Here is a 27,779-nt window from a genome sequence, read left to right as displayed (position 1 = left end):
GCCCAACTGTAGACCAAGCCACCCCATTTGTTTGTTAGGTCCTTAATTGTATATTGACTATTGGCAATCCTTTTTGCTGCCCACCCTGACCAATTGTCTGCACTGGATTTGGGGCATGTTAACCCTTATTAAAGAGACATCTGATTGGCTGGGGATCTTACAATCTAAGGATGTTGGGGGCTACAGAAAAATAATGGAAGTGAGCTCCTCCAAAAAGTAAATTAAGGAGAGAAAAAATACAAAAGCATTTATTAGGACCTAAGCAGGCCTAACACGTTTTGTGCCTGTTGTAGCACTCATAGGATGTTTGGGGCCACACAAAAAAGCTGATATGAGGGAAAGGGAACCCAGTCTTGTAACTCAGCAGGAGGGACCACCCCAGGTAGGGACTTACTAAGAGAAAGGTACCTACTAAAGTCTTTGGAACCAGCTGCCATTATTAAAGGAAACATCCTTCATGGGAGGTAATTTATGTTGATAAATGCTCTTGGGTGCAGCTGAGATAAACAAAAGGGGTTCATTAGACTGCCCCCTTCTACTTATATCCATATTGTGCTGCGAAAGAAATTGGTTTAGGTTGGGGATTGTTTTGGAGAAAACTAGGCTGACTTTGGTAATGACAATGGGTTCTTCTGCAGGGATGGACTTCCAAATCCTCTTGTTCTGCCAGTGCCAGTACTTCAGACATTTCCTTGATTGGCCTTATCTGAAGTGAGACTCATTATGAAGAGGGAGGACACACAATGAGAGCAACATGGGTACCTCTGGCCTCCAAAATGCACAAGACCTCCTTCAGCCAAAGTCTGTTGTGTAAAGGAGATTCATTATGAAAAAGTAGGACATGCAATGTGAGCAACATGAGTTCCTCTGGACTTCAAAATGCACAAGACCTCCTTCAACCAAAAAGGAGACTCATTATGAAGAAGTATTAAGACACGCAATGAGAGCAACATGGGTACCTCTGGCCTCCAAAATGCAGCAGGAGACCTCTTTAACCAAAATATAAAGGAGAGCTCCAGGGAAGATCTGGTCTTATGTCCAAAAACCCCCATTAGGAATTCAGCCCTCCCACTCCCCCAGGTATACAATTCCTGCCATGTCTGCTCTCACCATGTGGGCAACTACTGGGGTCATAGCAGACTGAAATCACTTACCCAGGGGGCATCTCCTAATGCAAAGGACCAACGTTTCTGGATTTGGACTTCTGTGTTCTGCCCCTTGTTCAATATAACTTTTTAAAGATTGTGTATCCACAAATCACACAGCAGAAATTAAGGGGTCAGTGGAGGTCATTGGTAACGTGGGAAACATTTTCCACAGTGCAGCAACCAATCAGCAATCACCTTAGCTCTTTTGAACACCGGTTCATACTATTGAACCTTATCAAAGACCCTTCACATAAAAATGACTGGGCATGATGGGATTTGTAGTGTAACCAAAGTTTAATATGGAGAGCAACAGTTGAACAATGCAGAAATATAAAAAGAAGTGCATCGTTCAACTAAAGCACCAATAACAGTTCATTGAATAAGAATTAGGGAATGTGCAAAGTCCATGTTTGTGCTATTTAGAATTTCTACAAGAAGAGACAATTCAGCTCATTGGCTCCAGTAACCAATCAGCAGTTAGTTTTTACCAGTCTATTGGAGCTTCTCAGATCTTCTCTGTAGGACATCATCATATAACCCCCTGATTTATTTGTTTGGTCAGTCATTGTTAGAGGAGCGAGGGACTGCACAGATCTCAGATGATATAATAAAGTCCATCTTGACGTTCTTGGAACATCTCAGCTCCAGTTTTTCCCCAGAGACTGCAGAGAAAGTGAATTTCTGGAGCAGAGCAGAGATCAGGATAAAGATCTCCATACGGGCCAAATTCACCCCAAGGCACTCACGCTTCCCTGCAAAACAGTCTTATGGTTAGAATCCTACTTGGGTGTTTAGGTCTGACAGGCCGTCATTAGTCTTCATTAAAAGTCACTTTTGCTCACCTGCCGAAAAGACCATGAAAGCTGGCTTTGTCCTGAACTGCCCCTTCTCATCCAGAAAATGCTCCGGGTTGAACTCCTCCGGGGTTTCCCACTGGGTCGGGTCGAACAGCACTGAGGAGAGGTACGGAATGATTCGGGTGCCCTGTCACAGACCAACACACCAATGTCATGAAGTAGAAGGGAGAAGTGGGAACCTAAAGGTCTGGATAGGGTAGGGTGAGGGTTTTCAAAGTTGTGTGAGAAGTTAAAAAGATACAGGATGGGACTGTGGAGCTAATGAGTCTAAAGGAGGGAGGTTGACACTTGTGGGAAATACGGGTCTCTTGATTACTCTACTCACAGTGTAGAACTGAGGCCAAGTATCGGCATCTATAAGGAAAATACTGTTTCATATTCCAAGATCTTCACATATGCCGTATCAGTTCAGTTAAGGGGAGGCTTATGAGGAACAGTCAAGATGCAAATCTCTTCTATCTACAGAGACCTTATTAAGTGGTTCCATCCTAACGCACAGATCAAAAGTCCCACTAGAAACCTTTAGATTCTAAGACATACTGAACTTGATCCAGTTGCAGGGTGGGACTGTGGAGCTGATGAGTCTAAAGGAGGGAGATGGACACTTGGTATCCACATTGGTTTTTATCACAATGGCCATCTAGTGGGAATTATGGGTTTCTTGATTACTCTACTCACAATGTAGAACTGAGGCTGAGTATTGGCCAGGAGCATCTATAAGGAAAATACTATTCCCTATTCCAAGATAACAGTGCTCCATATATGCCGATTAGCACAGTTATGGATAAGCTCATGAGGAAGAGGCCCAATCCCTTCTCTGATTATATATATAGATAATATCAGTGGGCAGTCCTTTTTATATATTCACTTGGTTGGCCCATCATGGTGTCTATTCTATTGACTGGTCAGATTCGCTGATTATCAAGCCTCTTCTGTATGGAACTGGTTGTGGGTCCACACATGCTCTGAAAGGCTCACTGAATTATCAAGGAAGAAGAATATTTTGCCTTTTCATTGATCACAGATAGAATTATATCTAGAAGCAAATTCCTTCGTTGTCTCATGTCACCATCATCATGATCCCTATAAAGCTTCTCCATACCTTGGGGAGGGTATATCCACGGAATTCAATGTCTTTTGTAAGTGCATGATAGAAAGCAACTGGTGCAATATCTAAGTGCCTCTGCAGTTCATGAATCACGGCATTGGTGTAAGGCATGCGGGGGCGGTCACTTATCTGCGGAAGCCGCTGGGACCCCGTCACATCATCGATCTCTTGCTGCACCTTTGCTGGAGGAGAGTCAGGCACATACAGGTGGGGGTTAGCAGGATATAACCAGGGAGGTCAGTGGATGGGGAAACAACATTAAATACCTCCTGGGGGAAGAATAAGTATCATTGGTCTATGTATGTAAAGAGTATCTAGAATATATTCTTAGAACTTGGAAGGCATTGTACAATATTAAAATGCAGAAGCTGCCTTTTCTGCTGCCCCCTAGAGTAGCCCCCAGGGATGTGAGCATTCCCTTTACAATGCTTTGTCTATGTGATTGTGCCATGAATCCCAACAGGTTGCGTTCTACTGGAGCAATATGATGATACCACAGCATTAGCTTTGCCAACCAAACAAAAATAATTCAAAAGCAACTTTCCCTATATTCTGGCTGTGTCGATTTGGATCACAAACCTGATTTGTGCTAGACAGTAGAGCTGCTGCCTGGTCTGTGCTAGATCATCTGGGGTACACTAAAGATTCTGCTTGAGATGTGTTAGATGATCTGGAGTCCACTAGAGCTGCTGCCAAATCTGTGCTAGATCAACCGGAATCCACTAGAGATTCTACTTGAGATGTGCTACATCATCTGGAGTCCACAAGAGCTGCTGCCTGATCTGTGCTAGATCATCTTGAGTTCACTAGAACTGCTGCATGATCTGTCCTAGAGATTCTACTTGAGATGTGCTAGATCATCTGGAGTCCACTAGAGCTGCTGCCTGATCTGTCCTAGATCATTTTGAGTCCACTAGAGCAGCTGCCTGATCTGTGCTAGATCATCTGGTCTCAATAGAGTTTTTGCCTCATCCATTGCCTCCCTTACCCTGAATATCTGGAAATTGGGCTATCAGTAACAGGCAGTACTTTAGGGTGCAAGAAGTGCTGTCAGTCGCTGCAGCCAACAGGCCAGTGATGTTCATCATGAGACTCACGTCACAGAAAATTGAGTCTGGGTTGTCCTCCTCCTGGGGAAACAGAATGGAATCCGAATATTGAATGTAATTCATGAACTTCCATGAGTTTTAAAAAGAGTTACATTTTTGTTAGGGTGTAACAATTCTTCAAATCCCTCTGTGCTACTCTTACCTTCTTTAATACCCATTTTCCCCATATCTTCTATTCTCCCATTTTCTCCCCACTTCCATAATATCCCCAGTGCTCATATCCGACATACATCATTACTTCATGCATGAATTTGACAGCATTATTACTCATTGTAACTGTATGGGAAATGGCACAATCCACCCACATGCACATTAGAGATGAAGTAATTATATAAAGTCAGGAGAAACTCCCAGAAACCCCTTTGCTGTGAGTGAAATGGCTCCCATGTTCGAAACAAAGCTCCCAAAAAACTGCCCTCAGAAGGCGGGTGTGTTTCTAAAATCTCAAGTTCAGGCAAGACCTACTCAAGGCAGTAGCCATCTTCATAGTGGAAAGGAACCTCTGATCACTGGTAGCAATTAGGCACCCCCCCCATGATCCATAGCACCAATATATTCTGTGGGATCACCTCTTTTATCTTCAGGAGGAAGAAGTCAACAAAATCCCTTGGAGAGTTGGCATCCAGGGTCTGCTTGTGAAAATCAATCTGCTCCTTGACAAACAAGTGTAGCCGCAAGGTCCCCCTGCAGAGGATCTTCCAGAGGAATGGAATCTTCAGGAACACCGGGAACATGACACAGACCTGCATGTGGATAAAAGGCGGAACAAGTCATTATTGGGTTCCCCTTCATGAGCTTTAGTGCCCAATGCTTTTCTGCTCTGTCCTTACTCATCATTGCAGTAACTTCTTCATGGGTGAACATAATAGAGATGTTTTTATAGTTACAGTAATACTATGATGTCCTCCCCCAAAGAACTACTTGTGATGATGAAACATCTTGTGCAACATTGATGCATTGGTTTATGAGAGAATTTTATACATATATATATATATATACCTTTAAATATTAAAGGTGCAACTAATTTTATGGAATAAATGTATTAGGAACATTATACTACAGGGAGCAGACCCTTCTTTTCTCTTTGTCTTCTAGATATTTTTTTGGTCTGACCAACCCCTTGAGGTGGCAGTGCCTATTGGGTCACAGCAATTGATATTACAATTGGGACTCCTCTTTGTCCTGGAGAATGGGGGTCTTGTCATCTTTAGACCAGCTTTTAATAGTCTGTTTAATCATCTTCAGTTACTTTCCTTTTGTGGTGCACAAGAGCAAACCCTTGGTATTATCTGTTATAATCAAAGTCCTTATCACATTGACCAAAGTCCAAACAGCTTACTGTTCTACTACTCACCCCATTAACTCTGCATACAACTTGCCAATATCTAGACTGACAGGACTTTACCACCACGCAGGTCACCCCACTTTATTTCTCACTCCCCTTCCCTTTCAGATTGTAAGCTTTTGGGAGCAGGATCATCCCCTATGCAATTGTAACAATGACTCATATGTTATTGTTTGTAGGTGTAAACTGTCTTTTCTGTGTATCCCTTTACTCCTGGAGATGAGGAGGCCATAAAAATAAATATGTACAACATAAAGCTGGGTGAATATGGGACTGTGGGTGACAATGAAGGGAAAGGGGGTAGAAAGTGGAACAAAAAAGAAAAATATGGGAGAGGCATAAAATCAAATGTAAAAGACAAAAGCAAGATGTCATGGTCGGCCCCCTAATCCAGAACCAATTCTAAACACCCTGTTCTCGGCTCTTGCTTCTGCCTTTCACCTCGGGAGGAGCCCTCGGCTAATCGGATGCCGCCAGGTATTATTAAGAGAGGTGCCAAGCGAGGGGTTCTGGGCGAGTAAAGGGGCACGACGGTAAAGCAAAGTCTTTTGGGCAGAAGGTCACAGTACAAGGCGTAGACAGAAAGCGTCAGTGTCGGACTGGGACACCAGGAGCCCACCCAAAAACCTTAGACCAGGGGCCCACTCAGTACTATTTTTCTTCCTCTCCTCACTCAATCTCTATTCTTCTAGTCTCTATTCTCTATATACTATAAACTATTATTCTATCTATTTAGCTTCATAGAAATAGGGAATGGCCATGAAATAGGCCAAATGTTTAACAGCATGAGGGGCCACTGTTAACTTGGCCCACCGGGAGTTTTCCTGGTTTCCCGGTGGGCCAGTCCGACACTGGAAAGCGTAGTCAAACCAGGCCGGGTCGGGGCAGGCAGAGTACAAGCGGAGTCAGACAGGCAGGGGTCAAACCAGGAGACCAATCAGGAGGGATACGGATATAGAAGAGTCGGTTACCAGGCAGGGTCAGGATTTCAGAAGTCAGAATCATCACAAACAGACAAGGGTCACAACAGGTTTCAATAACAGAAGCTTTTCAGCACAGACTCACAAAGAAGATCCTATAACGGGCAGTGAGAAAATACAATTTGCCAATTTAAATACTTTTGAATTTCGCGCTGGTGTCGAGACGCGCGCACCCTAAGAAGCCGGCATTTTGCATGAAGAGGAGCAGCATTGCGGGTGTCCCCACCGCACCACTAGACCAACCAGGGTAAGTTGTTACACAAGAGAGGAAAAGAAGAGAAAGAACGGGGAAGGGTGGAGCAGGGGGAAGCAGAAGGGAGTGGGGAGATAAGGGGAGAAACAGAAGAAAAGGATGAAAGGATGGAGAAAGGATGAGGAAAGGACAAAATTATGGGTACAGGGGTAAAGTTAAAGTACAATACATTGATATGAAGAGAATGGAGAACATGGAAATACTGGACAGTAAAGAAGGTGAGTAGGAAGTAGGTGGCATATGTACATGTAGATATCACCTTTCTACTGGGCACATTCCTATAAATAACCCATAGAACCGGCAGTGCCAACTGTAAAGTCGCTCCCCCCCCCTTATACATCATGTGACCAGCAAACAGGACAAGTCAATACTTGAAGTAACAGCAATGGGAGCCAGTACCTGGGAGGTTTTGTTCAGCACATTGTCGACGTGTTTCCTTGTGTGTAATATAAACTCCTGCAGTTTCTTGTCACTGTAATCCAACTGCTGCCCAAATAAAACACCATTGATGAAGTTGAACACGGCACAAGCCAGGAGCTGGATGGGGTTGAAAGGCTTTCCTAGAAAATATAAAAGCAGAGAGAAGTGTCAGATTTCTAACTCCATGATAAACATCACGTAATACATGGGTGGATGAAACACAAAAGGGAGGATTACCATTCGCAAGTGTTATTTAACATGACGTCTTTGTGAACGTTCAGCATGGCCCATAATGTAAAACCATTTGCTGGTGAATATCACATTGGGCATTGAGCAAAGGTTTAACCTGCTCTGGAGTTTCGTGAAAAAAAAAACGATTTGCGATCGGGAAATGTTATTACATACACTGTGAATATTCGCAAAAGCCATTAGGTCGCAAACTTTGCAAGACATGGTTGATGTCTATAATCAGTCTAAAAGGACGTAACACGATCACTAACATTCGCTAGCGCCTTTGCGCAGGTTTTTTGCACTAGCGAAACATATGACATTCACCAAAATCGTTTTATTGTTACAAATCTCAGTAATATACTGCCCCAGTAAGTGTCAGCTCTCTGTACCAGAAACTCCTACAGAAACAGAACTATATTTTGTAGGAGTTGCTGAACTATCAGTTCAAGAGAACAGACATCTCACCTCCCACCACCTGGAAAAACAATCACTTATTGTACAGGAACGATGGACTCTCAAGAACCTCAACACCATCGACTACTGCTGGAACAACAGAGCTCTCCCAATCATCATCAATTGTACAGGAATGATGGACTCTCAAGAACCTCACCACCATCGACTACTGCTGGAACAACAGAGCTCTCCCAATCATCATCAATTGTGCAGGAACATGGACTCTTCACAAACTCTCCATGACACCCCTTCCTTTGACTGAAGATCCTGATGAACTTACCTTCTGTTTCAGACACAGCCTCAATGAGTTGCTTGGCCTCCATTAAACACCTTTCCTCTAGGGGTTTCTTCCCCAAACCAATGTTTCTCAGTGTTGTCAATATGAATCTCCGGAAGTAACGCCAGTGGGTGTTGGAACTTTCAAAATCTGAAAAAGGGGTATTTCAGATTAAATGTACAGTTCAAAATATTGGTTGAGGGTACTTGTAACTTATAACTAAGAGCAAGTCAAGGAACAAGATTAAGACCAGAGTACACACAGACTGGTGGTCCTAGAGTTTCCCACGTGGATGCACCAAATCTAGGATTTGGCTTTGGAGTTGGTCAACCCAACAGAAATTCCAGAAATCCAAATTGTTGCAGTATTTGAATTCAGCCACATTCTTGGACTCTGGATTTGGTTTGAAATCTCTGCACAACTGACTGTGACAAATTGTTTTACCGTATTTGATATGAATATTCAAATTAGGGGTTGGATTTGGTTTGGGATGCAGCCAGCCTTTTGTGCAGGATCTGGTGCATGTCTGAAAGGAGAGGGGGACTTGCCCCGGACAGACAGAGTCATTTAGCAGCAGTTACAGGTAGGAAGGGGCACAGTGGGGCAAACAGGAGGGACAGATGGGGATCATGCCAGTTGCCCAACCTGCTACCCTTCACTTGTTTATGATGTGCAACTCCCAACGTATGGAGAGACATAAGTTGTACAGCCCTAACTGTCCCAGAATTCTGCAGGGTTTTGACCTCCAGGCCCAACAACATCATAAGCAGCAATGGCATCAGTTTGGGGAGGTTTTGTAGAGCAATGTGATAGACCAGGGCCCCCAGTTATCTTCCCATCCCACCTCTGCTCACCTCCAGATTCCACTTCCACTTGCTACACTGAAGGGGCCTAAATTCAAGTTAAAAGTTACATAATTTAGCCATCATTTGTCATCTTGCCTTACTGCCCCCTCTAGTCATGTTGCCACCATCTGCATTACTGCCCCACCTTCTACCTTTCCCAGGTGCATCTGTTGGTCTGTTGGCTCACCCACGACCCCCGACCCCCACAACATCAGGGAAGGCAAAGTTAAAATAAGACTCATTTATAGAAGCAACACATGGAAGAAGAATGTCATGGTGTCAAGCCCAAATATCCCTATTAGCCATTTAGGAATTGGGAAGCTCAGAGAAAGGAGGGGTGCCATTGGCACATAGGGTGGGTTTCTGGGGTGCAAAGAATAACAACTCACTGTATCCTTGCGCATGTTTATCGGCCAATGGCTGAACTGGGCGTCCACTGAACTCCTCCGCGTGGTTTATCAGAGCGTCTTTCACCACGTCGTACCCACACAGAACCACAACGGGGTCACTCAGCAGCCAAACAGTGAACATATCACCATATTTCTTCTGTAACTGTAAACAGACTCATGGGGTATCAGATCTCACATATCAGAGTAGAACCTGCCCTGTCTGTGGGATTATCCTACGTTAAAGCCCTGCTGTTGCTGCCATACTGCTTGGCCATTATTGCTCATACATACAAACTGCCCCAGGTACAGCAGCTCTTACACTTACATCCGGGTCAATCAGTGACTCACACAGATATTTAGGAGATGAGAACAAAAGTTCAGAAAAGGCAATGGGATCAATCCCTGGATGAACATAATACGTCTGCACCTTTCTTTATTCTCTCTGTGCAGCACAACAATATGTAGGACCCAGGGACCACACCACTGTCTAATTCCTCCTGAGGTACCAGGATTATGGCACCCCAGAACCCACTATTACATGCAAGTGTTGCTTCTAAATACTCACTGGGGCAAATTCACTAAGATGCGAAGTTGCGCCAGGCGCAACTTCACCGCACTTCGCCGCACTTCGCCAGGCGTAGTTTCGCCAGCGCTCCGCAAATTCACTAAAATCCAAAGTTGCACTCAGGGGTAGCGTAAGGTTGCGAAGTTGCGCTAGCGTTGATTCGCTATATAAAGCGAAGTTACGCTAGCGAAGGCTAATTTGCATACGGCGCCAAATTCAAATTTCAATGGAGGAACACGTATCTGCACTACAAATGGCTAGAAAACCTTCAAATCAGCAAATAAAAATTTTATTTTGCCCTACACATGTGCCCACTGTCTAGGTAAGTTGCCATGAGTCAGGAAATGTAGGGGGGAAGGAGGGGAGCCCCAAAAAATTTTTCGATCTTTTTCAGCCTATCAGCTATAATGTAGAAAACACGCCAGCGTTTTTTGGGACTTGGGAAAAAATTTTGACTTTTTTTCAAACAATCCCTATCTACTCTATTGCGCTTAGCCAGGTCTGAGGTGGCGAAGGAAGTCTAGCGTAAAAGGTAGCGTTCAGTACACTGCGCAAGTTAGTGAATTTGCGTAGTTACATCACTAGCGAAAATTCGCCTGGCGTAAGGGTGCGAAGTAACACTAGCGAAACTACGCCAGCGTTCGAGTGAATTTGCGCAGTAACGAAAATGCCAAACGCTAGTGAATTAACGCTAGCGTTCGGCGCTTCGGCGCTTAGTGAATTTGCCCCACTGTATCACTGTCCCTTTAACTCTAATGTAGCAGTACTGTAGTTATCCAGTAGGGGGTAGAACTATATATATATATATATATATATATATATATATATATATATTGAGCATAGGACTGGCCAGATATGGGATGACTTTGACGTAGTTGTTCAGCTTAAATATATTGCAATATATGGACAAACAATCCCTGTGTTGTTTAAAGGGTAAGGCATTTTTCAGTAGCAGTAGCACAAAATGTCTCTGTCTTAAATATATTGATAATGGGTTGAGTGCAGAGGAATCTTGTATTTGACTATATATATATATATATATATATAAATATATACTACTACATACCTTGGGGTACTTGCAGGCACTGTCTATGGTTATATAACTGGGGGTGCCCAAAAGTGGAATTGGGGTTGGTCCTGGCGGCAGGAGGAGGGCTTTCCTCTGTTGTTTCCAGAGAGAGGAGAGGAAGAGGAGGGTGAGCAGGAAGATGAGGTACAAGATGAGGGCAGAGAGGACTTCCATGCTTCTGTTAGAGACAATATGGGAGAGTCCATGATCCCTAATCAAATACACAGGCAGGGCACTTATCAATGATATTAAATCAGTTCAAGTCCCAACTGAACGTCCAACCTTTGGTCAGAGCCCTCGGCTTATGGAATGGGCACAGATATGGAATATAGGAAGATATTGGTTATTAAGTCATTCTGCCACATATTCAGAATATCGAGGGGAGTCGATACATATTCACCCCAGATCTGACCATAACTAGTCTCCAAACTGGGTCTTTAGATGCTTTAGGTACAGGGCTTTGCCCTCAAGGAGCGCTATACAAATAAAAATACACACAATCTAGAGTCTAGAGAGCCAATGGCCAATCCCCCAGCTCCAACCCCAAATGGCCTTCAGATTGAGCCTAGTGTAAGGTGCTCCTAAAAGATTTATGTAAACAGTATGTTCACCTTGTCTGAACTTTCTTAAATACTAAATCATTGCTAGAAGGCAGAACCAGCAGTGACACTTTGTGGACCTTCAGCTCTTGATGATGTAATTAGTCAGAATGTCAGGGTTTGTGCCGTAGCTCCAGGGCTCCACAGAACACAATGGGCAGATAAAGGCACAACTGGATAAGAATAACTGGTACTGAATGGGCACAATGTCCCCAAGAACCAGACCAGACAGAACCTGTTACAAGGTGACTGACTTGATCAGAACCAAACTGGGTTGTCTGTATATTCTGTGCCCAGTGTAGCAGCACCAGAATGATTTGACTCAACTGAATACAGGAGCCAACAAACTCCATTGTTATTGGATTTCTCCCAATGAGTTTGCTGGTCTGTGCCCAACCCAGAAGGGAACTTCATGGAGGTCCATATGGTTCTGGAATCATCTCTGTGTATTCTCCACTTGTTACTGTGATTTGTCTGAATGACATTGGGGGCCCTGGTTCATTTGTCCCTCCCCTTTAGGGCCACAGCAGTTTGTCCTCAAAACCCCTAAAGTCGCCCCACTAATGCCCCTCGATTTCAGCTGAGGATGTCGTCAATGGGATAGAAGCAAAAATACTACCAGGAATGAAGCCAATGAAGGTGCCATGGCGGGGGAAATAAGGGGAGACTAGCGGATGTTTGATCCCGTGTTTTAGGGGTCTTTTTATTATGCTGTGTAGAAAGGGGAGAGAAACATTAAGGTTGACGCTGCTCATAGCAACCAATCAGATCTTTGCTTTTGTTTCCTAGCTGTTGATTGGTTGCTATGAGCAACATCACTGGTAATGCTTCACTCCACAATAAATAGACCCCTATGTGTAGAAAAGAGCACAGTGGCCCAATCAGTGGCCTGGGATAGAAATACAAATTATGATTGGGTGGAGAAGTGTTGTATTGTCACTGACCCCCACTAAATACCCCAATGGGGTGCCCTGTCTTTCCCTGTCACTGAACTGACAGCTGGCAATTAAATGCCTATGGGTGGCGCCACTGAGTGGTAGTTTCATTGTTTCCATGTCTCAGTCTGGACTTTATCACTGACCTTCAATAGGCAACAAGCTTAGTGTTGTAACTGCAGGCCGGTGTGTGAGCTGCACATAAACACATTTCCCTGGTGCAAAGTTCAGTGCAGGAATTGCACGGTTCATATAAAGTTGTTAATATTGTGTCTCTGGGGTCTGAGAGTGACACACAAGCTTTGCCCCAGGACACAACTCAATGATTTCCATTGGAGAACATTAAATAGGTGAGTGGAGTTGGGGTGGAGTGTGTTGTTGTCGGGTGTTACTGATGCCACGTGATTACACAAATCCACACTCACTGCGGGAATTGCACAACTTGTGATTTAGTTCCATATTGGCTCACACAGTGTCACACCCACAATTATTTTCCCTTTATTCTACCGACACCACAATCCCTACAGGCCCAGGAGATATTTGGCCAGTGGGGCTCATTCAGTAAAACTGAGCAAAAGTGCAGTAACCAATAGCAACCAATGACACACACGTGCCAACTCCATAGTCAGACAGATTTGCCCCCATCAACTGCCCTAACAGCCCAGTCACCCGCTCCCTGGAATTTCAACTCAAATTGTCATTAACTTCGGCCATTAGAAAACATCTGAATCACTGGCCAACAGGAGCCAATCAATATAGTCTGTATTTTCTACCAAATCAGATGGCACCCCTATATCATGATGACCCTGACCCCCTCCCCCAGAGGCTCCTCTTCACCCCCTTATATGCTGGGCACCATTTACTGGGCAACTTGAGAAATCAGTGGGTGAAGCTTTGTGCCCAATTCCGAGAGCAACCACAATACATGGATATGAGATTCCCCCGAACATGTTCCTTGTGCAATTGCCACTGAAGGGCCCCGGCACCTCCGGCCAACACTTGCCTCTGTCTGACTCTATATCTGGGCCAAGGACATTATATTCTTTCTACTTTCCTCCCGGACGCAAATCCAAATGGGGCCCCCCTGTCTCTGATGAATATTAGTAATGTTTCCATAGGTACAAGCACTGCCCAAATCAGCCTGTGTCTTTATCCAGCATTTCCCCAATTCCCTGTGTGTGTGGCCCCCTAGTTCTCTATCCCAAGTCCCTCACCAATATAAACCTCTATCCAATATACTGCCCCTTCCTACCCCCGTCCCTTCCCAGTTTATACCACTAGTAGCCCCTGTGCCCCCAATTCCTTGTCTCTATTTCCACATTTAACTCCTGTTCTCTAGCCACTCCCCTATAACCCTAATCCCGACTGTACCCCCACAAAGCCTTACCGTATCTGGGCTCAGGCAAGAGGTACAAAGATGCTGCTGGTGCTGCTGTCAGATTGTGGAGGAGGAGGAGGAGGAGGAAGAGGAGAAACTTTTGGGCTCGTATAATTAACCATCTTGTGTAACTGCTTTAATTCCTGTATATCAGGTTATTGTTCTGTGTGTCAGTCTTCCCATGTGCTCAACTGTGACAATCTAGCAACAATCATATTTCCTGAAAGGGTTAAAAGCCCATATATCCTTCATATAGAAAATGAAAAATAGAGGAAAATCTCTATCTGAGCCAAACTCACCCCCAGGCACAAATACAGGGGCACAGTCGGGGCACAGTCGGGGCACAGTCAGGGCAAGAATAACAAGGTCCCCTGAAGCCAAACAGACCCACAATATATAGAAAAGCTCAGCTAAGTGTTTGGATCCCACAAAGCCAGTAATGCTTCTTAAAGGGGAAGTAAAGCCTCAGATGCAAGTTTAGTTTATAATCTTATTGCAGAACATTGGACCACTCTGTGCAAATAAATTATACCCTCTCCAAATTCTCCTACTCAACTTCTGGACTTTCTGACTGTCTCTACTTATTTTGCACGGGGGAGTGTATTTCCTGGTACTCGTGACTGTCTCTACTTCCTTTAAATGGGGGAATGTATTTACTGGTACTTGTGTGATGGTCTTTACTTCCTTTGCATGAGGGAGTGTATTTCCTGGTACTCATGTGACTGTCTCTACTTCCTTTGCATGAGGGAGTGTATTTCCTGGTACTCATGTGACTGTCTCTACTTCCTTTGCACGGGGGAGTGTATTTCCTGGTACTCGTGTGACTGTCTCTACTTCCTTTGCATGGGGGAGTGTATTTCCTGGTACTTGTGTGACTGTCTCTACTTCCTTTACATGGAGAAGTGTATTTCTTGGTACTCACGTGACTGTCTCTACTTCCTTTGGTACTCATGACTGTCTCTACTTCCTTTAAATGGGGAGTGTATTTCCTGGTACTCGTGTGACTGTCTCTACTTCCTTTAAATGGGGAGTGTATTTCCTGGTACTCATGTGACTGTCTCTACTTCCTTTGCACGGGGAGTGTATTTCCTGGTACTTGTGTGACTGTCTCTACTTCCTTTGCACGGGGGAGTATATTTCCTGGTACTCGCGTGACTCTCTCTACTTCCTTTGCACAGGAGAGTGTGTGTGTGTCTGTGGGAATAAACAGACAGAAGGAAAAAGCTGAAATTAAGAAAATCTTTTCAATTTTCTCACTATAGACATTATGACACTATGACATGTAATATGACATGTAGCGTGTAGAATATAACATGTAGGAAACTCGTTCTGTTGATTTGTTACATGGGAATTGGCCTCTGGGCTGATCCTTGTGAAATCCAAAATGTTTTGTGCACAGAGCTGGGTCAGTGTTTATATAGGAGAGAAATACATGGACCATAGGGGCATCAAGTACCAATTAGGGTTGAGCATAACAAATGATCATCCAATCAGGTGGGTTGGGAGGAGCGAGGGACAGCGCGGATCTCATAGGATTTGATCATCTCATCCTTATTTAACCTGAGAGATTTCATGTCCATTTGGGCCCCAGAGACTGAAGAGAAGGAGAATTTCTGGAGCAGAGCCGAGAAGAAGAGGAAAATCTCCATCCGAGCCAAATTCACCCCCAGGCACTCGCGCTTCCCTAAAATAGAGGGGCACATTAAGGTCACAGTCAGGGCAGAAAGGGCAAGAATAACAAGGTCCCCTGAAGCCAAACAGACCCACAATATATAGAACAGCTCAGCTAAGTGTTTGGAACCCACAAAACCAGTAATGCTTCTTAAAGGGGAAGTAAAGCCTTAGCTGCAGAGTATTGGACCACTCTATCCAACCAGAATGATACCCTCTCCAAATTCTCCTGCTTAACTTCCAGATCTGACTCTGAAACTTATGTGCGGCTTTACCCCCTCCCAGCCCCCAGTAACTGCCCCAAATTCTGCACCCACACCTACCTGCTATTAAACTGCGGACACTGCCCTACTTACCTTCCTACCCTATGACATATGTATCTGCCCCTCAATAAAGTCTGCCTGTTCATCAAATTCCTAAATCTTACTAATTTATCTGAACTCCTCTGAAGTAAATTAATTATCAGAAAATAGTATGTCCGGAATAGCAGCCTTTGTCATTCCGAATCAGTAGCAACTTGTCCATCAGGGATTTGGGGGGGTTACAGTGTCTCCTTGGCTGCTCGTCTGCACATAATTCCTAATATATTCACTTCAGGCCAATACACACATTCCTGTCTCGACGTAGACACCTTCTATTCCTGGATGTGAGTTGTGTAATCTTTCCATGATGTCTCTTCTGAGACTCCACAGTATGAGGATTCTTTCTCTCTTGACTATTATGTCCCGGTGCATTGACAAAGGAAGACGTTGCTACAGGGGAATATTGTCTGTAGTTTGGTCAACCCTGGGTAACCCTTTCTTGGCACACTCTCATACAACAGGATCACATTCCCTCTTACCTGGTGTGTTTACAGTTGGAAATCCAGCAGACCTGGGCCTCTTTGCTTCTAAAAGACACTGGGAACTGGGATTTACAGAGCGGTGCCACCACCTAGTGGCCAGTGAGGAGTACAGCTCAAGGGAATTCCACACAAAGCTTTGCACTGGGGAAATGTGGGGACCTGTCCGACTCACTAATGCAGTCCTTTAAGTGCCACAGTTGCACCTCCTTTCCATGTACAAAAGGCAACTGTTTAGGGAACAGGACAACCCTTTCTATACAGCTGGAGCTCTAGGCCTTTCCTCCAAGCTGAGCTCACCACAGCCAATTGCAGAGATCCAGTGTGTGTTCCTGGGCAGCTCTCTCACACTGGCTCTGGATGGGGCTTCTTTATTGTCTCTGCTGGCCCACCCTGTGGATTTGGCTCCAAACCCAGGCTCTCTCTGGCTCCTACTCTTTTCCCAGATGTCCTCTGGGACTCCCAGCCAATTGGATTTCTCCCTTGCCTGTAACCTGGGTTCTGGCTGAATGGTGTCACAGGTAGAACTGGGGTAACAGTCCTCTGACCCCCTACACCTGTAAAATGCTTTAGAATATGTGCTGCAGAATCCTGTTCTGTGTGTTTGTTTATTTTTATACCTGTCTTTACCCGTCTGCAAATATTCCCACATATCAATGGATTCAATGTCCTTGTCACCTCCATTGGAGTTAGGAAGATTGGTCCTGCTAAGAGCATCTGCAATAAGTGTGTCTTTGTCTGGACTGGAGCCAGTGTCAATGTTCTGCCAGTGTCTCTTTAGAGCGTTTATTAGAGCCTTCTTTGTAATGGAGCCCATAGATGTGAATGTTACATGTATTCTATACAGGGATTGAAGGACCTTCTCTATACGAGGACTGAAGGACCTTCTCTATACGAGGACTTTTGAACCTTCTCTATACGGGGACTGATGGACCTTCTCTATACGGGGACTGATGGACCTTATGTATACGGGGACTGAAGGGCCTTCTCTATACTAGGACTGAAAGACCTTCTCTATACGGGGACTGAAGGACCTTCTTTATACGAGGACTGAAGGGCATTCTCTATATGGGGACTGATGGACCTTCTCTATACTGGGACTGAAGGGCCATCTCTATACGAGAACTGAAGGACCTTCTTTATATGAGGACTGAAGGACCTTCTCTATACAGTAACTGATGGACCTTCTCTAAACAAGGACTGAAGCACATTATTATTATTAACATGTATTTATATAGACACATTCTCAAAGACTGTCTCTCAATCAATGGATTCAATGTCCTTGTCATCTCCATTGGAGTTAGGAAGATCGGTCCTGCTAAGAGCATCTGCAATAAGTTGGAGCCAGTTTCAATGTTCTACAGTGTCTTTAGAGCATTTATTAGAGCCTTCTTTGTAATGGAGCCCATAGATGTGAATGTTACATGTATTCCATACAGGGACTGAAGGACCTTCTCTAAATGGGGACTGAAGGACATTCTTTAAACAGAGACTGATGGACCTTCTCTATATGAGGGCTGAAGCACCTTCTCTATCATAAACACATTGGCTAAAAATTCTCTCTCAGTCTGAGGATACAAATGCTACCAGTTCTTTCTCCAGCATCTCCTGCAGCTCCTTGGGCCGGTATCTGGGGTTCCACATTGTATTAACACTGCCTGAGTTATATTGAAGTTCCAATACAAACTGTGTGTTAAGGTGGCCATACACGGGCCGATAAAAGCTGCAGACAGACCGTGTCGGCAGCTTATTGGCCCGTGTATGGGGCCCCGCAACGGGCTTCACCGATCGAGATATCGGATGGGACAGAAAATCCAGTCGGATCACGGCCGCATCTATTCGTTGATGCGGCCCCACGATCCAACCGCCCGTTTGGGCATCATTAGGATCCGATCGTTGGGCCCTAGGGTGGGCATATCGGAGGGAGATCCGCTTGTTTGGCGACATCGCCAAACGGGCGGATCTCTCCATGTATGGCCACCTTAATTGTCTCATTCATTCATATCTGATAAGTTCAATGGACTCTTTCAATGCATTTTTGTGTTCATCTTTCATGAGACAGAATCATTTTCTGATGGTGACCCCGGGTGGCAGATTCTAGATTGTCACTAGCCGTGACTCCAGCCATAGATTCAGGGTGCTGCTTTACTTTCCCTTTTAGTCCCAGTGATTCCCAGTAAGCCTTTCACCCCATGGTTCTGTTCGCTGGTGCCACATGTGAGTGTGGGTTATACATATGGAGGTACAGTCATAGGATCAGCAGCACAGACTTTATTAGATGAATCCAACCAAAGCCATAAACTGCCACATACACTCAACTGCCAATTACACTGATCTGAAAGAGTGAGACCTCTAGTGGCTAAATCTACAAGTTGCTACAGCACTTACACCTCTAACTATTTATCTATTAACTGTATATCATTGTCTGGCAAAGACCCCCCATTTTTCCTTTGTGTTCCTCTGGTCCCGGTGCTAACCAAAATATTCTCTCCCCCCCTTGGCTCATACTCACCTGCAGAAAATGCCATGAAAGCCGGCTTTGCCCGAAACTGTCCCTTCTCATCAAGAAAATGCCCCGGGTTGAATTCATGTGGGGTCTCCCACTGGGTCGGGTCGAAGAGCACTGAGGAGAGGTACGGGATGATCCGGGTGCCCTGTCACAGACCAACACTACATTACACTCATATAAACACTCCCACCAACAGTCCCCTGGACTCCCCCACTGCAGAATAAAGTTATTATAATTGCCATGAAATAAACACCCAGGGGGAATTCAGCCACTTGATTTTTGTAAAAGAGAGTCGGATTCCAAGGTCATTTGCAGTTGGTGCTTTTTTGCCTTTATATTAAAAAACAAGAACTAGAACTCTCCCAATAAAGAAACCTCCCAATTGAGTTGTTGCATGTTCAGTAATGTTGGATAAATTGCCCAAACTTCTCTGTACCTTGGGGAAGGTGTAGCCATGGAACTTGGTATCTTCCGTTAGCGCATGAAATAACGCTGCTGGGGCCAGATCCAAGTGCCTCTGCAGTTCATGAATCACGGCATTGGTGTAAGGCATCCGGGGTCGGTCACTTATTCCTGGGGGGCGCTGGGACCCCGTTACATCATCGATCTCTTTTTGTACTTTTGCTGGAAGGGAGAGAATAATCACATGTGGGTTATACACTCACCTTCCTCATAATACTTCTACATATACTTACTGTCCCTAATTCTATGGCCACTCATTTGGTTTGGCTTGTGCTTGCCCTTTAGCAATGGTGCCCTAACCCAATAATAAAAATATAAAAAGGCTGGTATTTGTTTCCAGAAAAGGTGGCAACCCTACATATGATGTATATCTACTTCATGTTCCTCACTCTAAGTTACCCCTTCTCCCCCATCTACTCCCAAATTCACCCCCACTCACATGATCCTGATGCCCCGGGGCTGGAGTTAGAGAAGGCAGAATTGGGGGTGCAATCACTAGTTCCAGCCCTGAGCAATACCTGCCAATAATGCAGAGATGGATTTAAACGAATACAATGCCAAACCTTGTAGCATTTGCCGTACCCTGAATGTGGGGCAAGTGTGCGATGAGGGTGACACAGAACTTGAGGGTGGAAGTGGTGGTGTCGATCCCGGCTACGAGCAGACCGGAGATATACGTCGTCAGACTCAACTCATGGAACTTGGAATCTGCTTTCCCAAACTCCTGGGGGAACCATAAAAATAAAAACGTTCACAATGCCAGCCTCAATGTGTCTATTGCACCCCAACCTGTCATGTGGGGCTCTGGGGTGTCTCAAACTTATTAACCCCCCCCCCGTAGCCTGTAGCACCCGGGAGTCTAATGATGGTCAGTAACTTGGCAAGTGAATGTGAAGCTCCAAGCAAAGGGGATGGGGGCCAAATACTTATAAAGCAGAGGTGCCCTATGTTGCATATGTGGCCCCTGAATTCAGTAATCAATGAGGTCAGGTTTAGTATTCTGTAGAAAATTTGAGGCCTCATAGAGCCTATGAGTGAGTGCCCACTTCAGGCACAAAATGCGTTAGGCTTACATATGTCCTAATAAAGTCTTTTTAATTTTTTTAATACTTTTGGCTACTGTGGGTGGTGTTTTCCCATATTCGAATATTCTACATATTGCAAAAATGATGGCAGACCTTTGGACTGGAGGTTACCTTGGTAAGATACCACTTTACAAGTCATATTAATCTCTTCTTTTTCATTTTTATTTTTTGATTTTTTTTTTGTTCTAAGAAACAGAGCCACATGCCACTGTCTATGCGGTTAACAGGGTTAGAATTCTGCCAAACCTGGAAATAATGAGGATTTTTACCTTCAATGGGTCCCTCCTGCAGAATCAGCCTCAATCCCCTCTCCTGCCCCAAAATCAAATAAGAAAGTCTGGAGCCACTAACAGGAAAGTGCCAGAGGAACAGGCAAATTGGTCCGGCCACTACCAGTGAGAACATTTCTATTGGAACCAATCACAGAGGAGAGACCCATTTGCTACTTGCTATTGGCTGGAATCCTCTTACAGGGAAGCCAATCAAATCCCTCATTTTCTCTTGATTTTACTTTTATCAATTATCCCAGATATTCTTTCTCCAATATATATAAGGGCCAACCACCATCTGGAAACAAGGTGCAATCCCATTCCATGTGCAGACAGTGGTGGCCCCCAGATGCCCCTTCCATTCTCACCTCTTTTATCTTGAGTAGAAAATGGTCAATGAAGTCCCTGGGGGTGCTGGTGTCCAGAGTCTGCTTGTGGAAGTCCAACTGCTCCCTCACATGGGCCACCAGGTACAGGCTGTTTTTGACCAGGATCTGGTTCAGGTAGGGCAACTTTAACAGCAGTGGGAACATGTTGCAGATCTGAGGGTTTAAGGAACATGGTCAATGGAAATTCTGCATGAATTGGCTCCACCGAGGGACCACACGTCTCCAAACAATTGAATGAGCACCCAATGTGGAATTGTCAGTGTCGCGTATCCCAAGGTGATCACTGGAGGCCACCATTTTATTCTCTGCCAACACCCCCCCCCACGAGCCACACAGACTGTTTGTAGTATCATTTAAATTGAAGGGAACCAACTCCAAATGGAAGTGTCTATTGCACAATGGTTTGAGCTATGAGAGGCTTAAAGCACCTACAACAACTGCAACAGAGTTACAAGCCGGTTTGTTTAGAAAGTATTGCACCCGTGAGATAATCCGGGATATTATTCTTGACCCAAAGTCATTCAACCCACTATTCCCGCTAAGCTGTGCGTTGTGCGTTGTGCATTCTCACATGTACTTTGAGGCAAAAAAACGAATTGTGGTGATCACTAAGAATTCATACTTTTCTACCAATTCTGATATGCGCACACCAGTTTTTCACGTATTTTCTTTGCAAATGCATCAAAGAATAAAGAATAAAGCAGAGGAAACTTTGCCGGCAGTGCATTCCCCGACTTCTCTGCCCCCCTCTGTGATGAACCCCCTACTCTGCTTCTACTGGAAGTTTTTCCTCATAATTTAACTCTTCCCTCCCTCTAACCAGTTTAGTTGCACTTAGTCTCTGCACTCTCTCCAGCTCATTTATATCCCTCTTAAGGACTGGAGTCCAAAACTGCCCCCATACTCCAGATGAGGCCTCACCAGGGACCTATAAAGAGACACAATTATGTTTCATCCCTTGAGTTAATGCCCTTTTTTATACAAGAACTTTATTTGCTTTAGTAGCCACAGAATGACACTGCCCAGAATTAGACAACTTGTTATCTACAAAGACCCCAAGATCCTTCTCATTTAAGGAAACTCCCAACACACTGCCATTTAGTGTAGAACTTGCATTTATATTAGTTTTGCCAAAGTGCATAACCTGCATTTATCAACATTGAACCTCATTTTCCAGTTTGCTGCCCAGTTTTCCAGTTTAGACAAATCACTGTGCAAAGTGGCAGCATCCTGCATGGAACCTATAGTTCTGCACAATTTAGTCTCATCTGCACAAATAGAAACAGTACTTTCAATGGCCACCTCCAGGTCATTAATAAACAAGTTGAAAAGCAAGGGACCTAGTACAGAGCCCTGCGGTACTCCACTAACAACACTGGTCCAATTAGAAAATGTTCCATTTACCACCACTCTTTGTAGTCTATCTTTTAGCCAGTTCTCTATCCAGGTACAAATACTATGTTCCAGGCCAACATTCCTTCATTTAACCAGTAACCTTTTGTGTGGCACTGTATCAAATGCTTTAGCAAAGTCTAAGTAAATCACATCCACTGCCGTCCCAGAATCAAGGTCCCTGCTCACCTTCTCATAAAAGGCAATTCAATTAGTTTGGCAAGATCTGTTACACAAAAATCCGTGTTGCACAAGCTCATAGCATTGTGATTTGCGAAACAGTATGTTATGCCTTATTGCCCCCCTCCAAAGCTTTCCTACCCCCTATATCAAACTAACAGGTTATAGTTTTCAGCCTGAGATTCTCTTTTTTAATAATGGCACCACAGTAGCCCTTTGCCAATGCTGGAAACCCAAATATCAATGCTTATTTTATTAAAGGACAACAAAAATAATTCACCGGCAGGCTGCAAAATTTGTTAGGAACCCCTTCCCCACAATTAGTAGAATCACTAACCTCCCTCCCCTCAGGCCAGGGCTTCCTTTTGCTTAAAAGCACAGTGTATCTTCTATGGGAGACCTGTGCCCCCATCTTTGATTAATTTCCCAGTTGATCATTGTGATCATTAGAGTAACTTCCATACTACTGTTCTGAGCATGTGCCACTTTAATGGAAACATGGATCCAAGCACTGTGCACTTACATGGTGCACACGGATCACTGGGCAATTAATCAAAGATGGCAGTATAGTACTCCCATAGTAGATATCAAAGGATAGAAATTATATTTAGAAAGTGGCATCCCCCCCCAGTGAATATGACTTTCCTTTTCTAATGAAGAGGTTTTATGGAAGAAAATAACAGTTTAGAATCTCTGCTTTCTCCCTGCTCTCATCAACAAATTTACCCCACACTTTTAAAAGGATCCCACAACTTCTTGCTTCATGTATTTGCCAATTACATATGTATACAATGAATTTGGATTTGGTTTACACCTTGCTGTGATACCCTTCTCATTTTCCATTTTAGTATTTTTGAATACATAGATATATATAATATATATATATATATATATGAGGGAGGCCCAACTGTACCTGATGCTTCATGGACATGATATTGCTGACATGTTTCCTGGTGTTTGTCATGAGGTCCAGGAGTTTCTTGTCTCTGTAGTCCAACTGCTGCCCAAAGAGAACAGCCCCGATGATGTTGGACACGGCACAGCCCAGCAGGTGGGATGGGTTAAAGGGTTTTCCTGGGAGGCAGCAGACAGGAATATAAGTTTTCTACTTGTGGTTATATGACTGATATTCTGAGCTGTTGAGATCAAATATATGTGACACTCACACAGGCAGTTTTGCCAATTCAACCCAACAGCTGAAAGAGTGCATTACTGGGCAAGTAGCTCTATTCTGGGCACATACCATTGTCAGTAAAGCGGGAGTCATGCAGCCAATCTATGACCAACTTTTTGATACCGTCTCCCTTTCTTTTCCAAGAGGTAGTATGTCAATGTCCTAAATGTCCTTAAAGCTAAACTGATACCTGAAAATATGGGGTGCAGGGAACATGACACTAGGGGGTAGAATTGTGCTTGTATGGGGAGCAGTTGGTAGTATTCCCAATACTTGCACTGAGACCAGGGCAGGCAGCATCAGCATCTTTCAGACAAGTCCACTGTTTTGTAGCCCTCAGTGTCCAACTTAAAACCTCCCCAGATTTTAATGAACCAACCTCCCTTCTCAGCCATAGCCTCTACCAGCTGCTCGGCCTCCTTCAGACATTTCTCCTCCAAGGTCTGTTTCCCCATCCCGATGTTCCTCAGAGTTGTCAGGATGTATCTCCGGAACTCCCGCCAGTGATCATTGGCAGTCATAAATGCTGCAGGGGAACAGGAGCAGACAATTTGGTGCCACAAGAAAATGGTGGTGATTCAGCTGCTTCTTAAATTTTACTAAAATTAAATACAGGCAGATGCCTGGTGTGCCCAAGGCCAGAGAAAGTCTACTCCTTCCTTAAAGGAAAACAAGGACAATGCGACCAAAAGGACCCCATAATACTAATTTATATAAGTGTACCCCACAGTACCCACTGAGTGCAGAAAAGGAACTCACTGAATCCTTTGGTGTATTTTTCAACCACCGGATACACCGGGCGATCACTGAACTGCTCCGCGTGGTTGATCAGAGCGTCCTTCACCGTGTCGTAACCACACAGAACCACAACTGGGTCCGTCATTTGCCACAGGGTGAACATTGTGCCGTATTTCTTGTGGAACTGAAAGAAAAATCCAGGCCACATATTGGCATAACCACAGGGCAATTATTCAGCCTATAATGGAGCCACACTATATATCCCAGTTACCTCCAGCAGCCTATATTCCTTAATAATACACAAAAGCCATGAATATCTTGTAAATTATATCCTTATAAACGGTGAGTTCTGATGTCATCAGTTATAAACGGTGAGTAGTGATGTCATTTCTGTCACATGACTCACTAAAATTTGTGTATTATAATAAATAAAGTACCCCCAGTTGTAAAATATGAGGATATTATAAGTTACCTTGGAGTTCCATGACCTATATAAAAACACTCGGCCTTCGGCCTCGTACTTTTATATGGTCATGAAACTCCTCGGTAACTTATAATATCCTTATATTTTACAAGAGGGGGTACTTTATTCACTATTTATATACCTACCTCTGGGTAATACCTGATAATTCCATCACGGGTTAAGTAACTGGGGGTGCCTAGAAGTGGGATTGGGGTTGGGCCTGGGGGTAGGACATGAGATCTCTTCTGTTGTCTCCACAGAGAGGAGAGGAAGAGGAGGGTGAGCAGGAAGATGAAGAACAAAGTCAGGACAGAGTAGATTTCCATGATTCTGTAAGAAAATTTAAATATAAGAACTGGTCCACTTATCATACAGCAAAATTGTTATTATAGGGACCCACAGGGCCACATCAGAAATGTTGGGGCCCCAGACAAGTTATTTATATGGGGCCCTCGTGAACACAGGTGCTTAATAGCAATGTATGTTCTACACAGGTAGGTTTTGCTATATATATATATCTATTCATGGAAGATGTATCGCTCTATTGAAGGTTTGTTCACGTTACCTCATTGGTATCACAAGTAATTATTGACAGTATTCATTTTATTCACTACATCTCACATTGACTAATACTAATTATACTCAATTTATACTCACTGACTTATGTAACAAGATCTTGTATGTTCATACTTTTTATTTCATTATTATTTTAAATGGCAATAAAAACTATTGAAAAATGAAATTAATGTTACAAAATGTTATGGGCCAAATTCATATCTTTCAGTAAATATAGTATGACTCTATAATAACCAGTCATTCCCACTGCTGGAAAGTTCATGTAGGAGAGACTCATATCATTCAGTAAATAGATCCCAATAGAAACGTGTGATTCTATAACTTTGATGCAGTTGGCCCCCCTTTTAAAGCTCATTTTGTGAGACCCAGCACAACAATACCCTCTCTCTCTCTCTCACTATGATGATGGCCCTGGGTCCCCACCCGTTGCCCAATCCCATACACAGCGGCATAACAACTTTTTGGGAGAAGCCTGGTGACTGACGTTCCCCAGCTCCTCATATTGCCTGGGGAGAGGAGATTTTTTTGAACTATAGAGCAAGTAGAGCTCACACTCTAGCCCCCCTCATTCATCATAGCCCCAACACAACTGTGGGTTGTGCTTTCTCTATAGTTACATCACTGCCCATACTCACACACTGCAATGCCGTTATTATTGGTTCCCGATGTCTGGCTAATCACATACTCAAACACACTGCAGTGTTATTATAGATAACCACCCCCTGCCCCATCCCATACTCATTTACTACATACCTAGCCCTGCCCAATCTCATACTTACACACTCTAGCCCCCCTGCCAAGTCCCACACCCATACACTGGAGTCCCGCCCCTGCCCAATCCCACAAACTGCAGCCCCACCCCTGCCCAATCCCACACACTTCAGCCCCACCCCTGCCCAATCCCACACACTGCAGCCCCACCCCTGCCCAATCCCACACACTGCAGCCCCACCCATGCCCAATCCCACACACTGCAGCCCCACCCCTGCCCAATCCCACACACTGCAGCCCGCCCCTGCCCAATCCAATATACTGCAGCCCTACCCCTGCCCAATCCCACACACTGCAGCTCCACCCATGCCCAATCCCACACATTGCAGCCCTGCCCCTGCCGAATCCCACACACTGCAGCCTCGCTCCTGCACAATCCCACACACTGCAGCCCCACCCCAGCCCAATCCCACACACTGTAGCCCCACCCCTGCCCAATCCCACACACTGTAGCCCCACCCCTGCCCAATCCCACACACTGTAGCCCCACCCCTGCCCAATCCCACACACTGTAGCCCAACTCCTGCCCAATCCCACACACTGCAGCCCTGCCAATTTCACTCTATTAGGCCAATACAAAACATACACAATACCATGACTTCGGGGAGACTCCAGATGGGTGAAGCTACATGTTAGGATTTTGGGGTGCACTTGCCAGAAGGACAGAACTAGGGAGAATGAGACTATCGCTTCCCTATTTATGCCAATTGGTACATTCCATTCTATGTGGCGTCTCTCACCTTTTCTTTTCCTGAGATATATTCCTCTTGCGCCAGCTGCACCGTCTGTTCTGCCTTCCCAACACTCGGCTGTGGCAACCCATCCAGGCAGTGGCTAAAACACCAGTTAATCATTCTACATAATGAATTCCACATTAACAGAATAAACTGAGCTGAACCTCATACATAAAAACATTGACTCATCCAAAGTGCAGCATTGCAGTGTGTGGGCAGCGTCGTAACTCTAGAGAAAGCACATCCCACGGTTATGGGGGGCTCCAATAAACAGGGGGGGGGCTGGAGCGTGAGGTCTATTAGCTCTACACTGTTCCCTCATTTCCTGGCACAGTACAATGCATTGCCACAGACAAAGTTAATTACCCCATGCCCACCCACCTAGTGCTCCCCAGTTCCAATCGAACCCCCCATTCTTCTTGATACTTAGAAACAGGGAGTTTTGCTGGGACACTGCCCCTCAGGTCTTCAACCCCCCCACCTGAATCAGCATTAATGTGGGACTTCTGCAATGTTCAACCTCCCTGACCCCTTAGACTGTGTATAAGGGACTGTTCCTCTAAT

At 44.6% G+C, this 27,779-nt stretch overlaps 2 protein-coding genes across 4 annotated transcripts; both read right to left on the bottom strand.

The window, feature by feature from the left end:
* Positions 1 to 1,401: 1,401 nt before the first annotated feature.
* Positions 1,402 to 14,281, bottom strand: XB5761350.L (cytochrome P450 2B4-like L homeolog). Its single transcript, XM_018268356.2, has 10 exons — positions 13,971 to 14,281; positions 11,047 to 11,227; positions 9,416 to 9,578; positions 8,185 to 8,331; positions 7,200 to 7,360; positions 4,792 to 4,965; positions 4,102 to 4,243; positions 3,108 to 3,295; positions 1,991 to 2,132; positions 1,402 to 1,900 (listed from the first exon to the last, which is right to left on the bottom strand). The coding sequence occupies exons 2-10, from the start codon at positions 11,221 to 11,223 to the stop codon at positions 1,707 to 1,709; spliced, it is 1,488 nt and encodes a 495-aa protein (XP_018123845.1). The 5' UTR covers positions 11,224 to 11,227; positions 13,971 to 14,281; the 3' UTR covers positions 1,402 to 1,706.
* A 905-nt stretch (positions 14,282 to 15,186) lies between these two features.
* Positions 15,187 to 27,329, bottom strand: XB5798854.L (uncharacterized XB5798854 L homeolog). Of its 3 annotated transcripts, none has more exons than XM_018266231.2 (10): positions 27,222 to 27,329; positions 25,281 to 25,464; positions 24,693 to 24,855; positions 24,313 to 24,459; positions 23,673 to 23,833; positions 21,167 to 21,340; positions 20,027 to 20,168; positions 19,419 to 19,606; positions 18,986 to 19,127; positions 15,187 to 15,645 (listed from the first exon to the last, which is right to left on the bottom strand). In XM_018266231.2, exons 1-10 carry the CDS (start codon positions 27,302 to 27,304, stop codon positions 15,452 to 15,454), a joined length of 1,578 nt encoding a protein of 525 aa, XP_018121720.2. In that variant the 5' UTR covers positions 27,305 to 27,329; the 3' UTR covers positions 15,187 to 15,451.
* Positions 27,330 to 27,779: the final 450 nt, after the last annotated feature.

This window comes from Xenopus laevis, chromosome 6L, assembly GCF_017654675.1.
Source record: "Xenopus laevis strain J_2021 chromosome 6L, Xenopus_laevis_v10.1, whole genome shotgun sequence".
Lineage (NCBI taxonomy): Eukaryota > Metazoa > Chordata > Amphibia > Anura > Pipidae > Xenopus > Xenopus laevis.
This window is presented reverse-complemented; position numbering and strand designations above follow the sequence as displayed.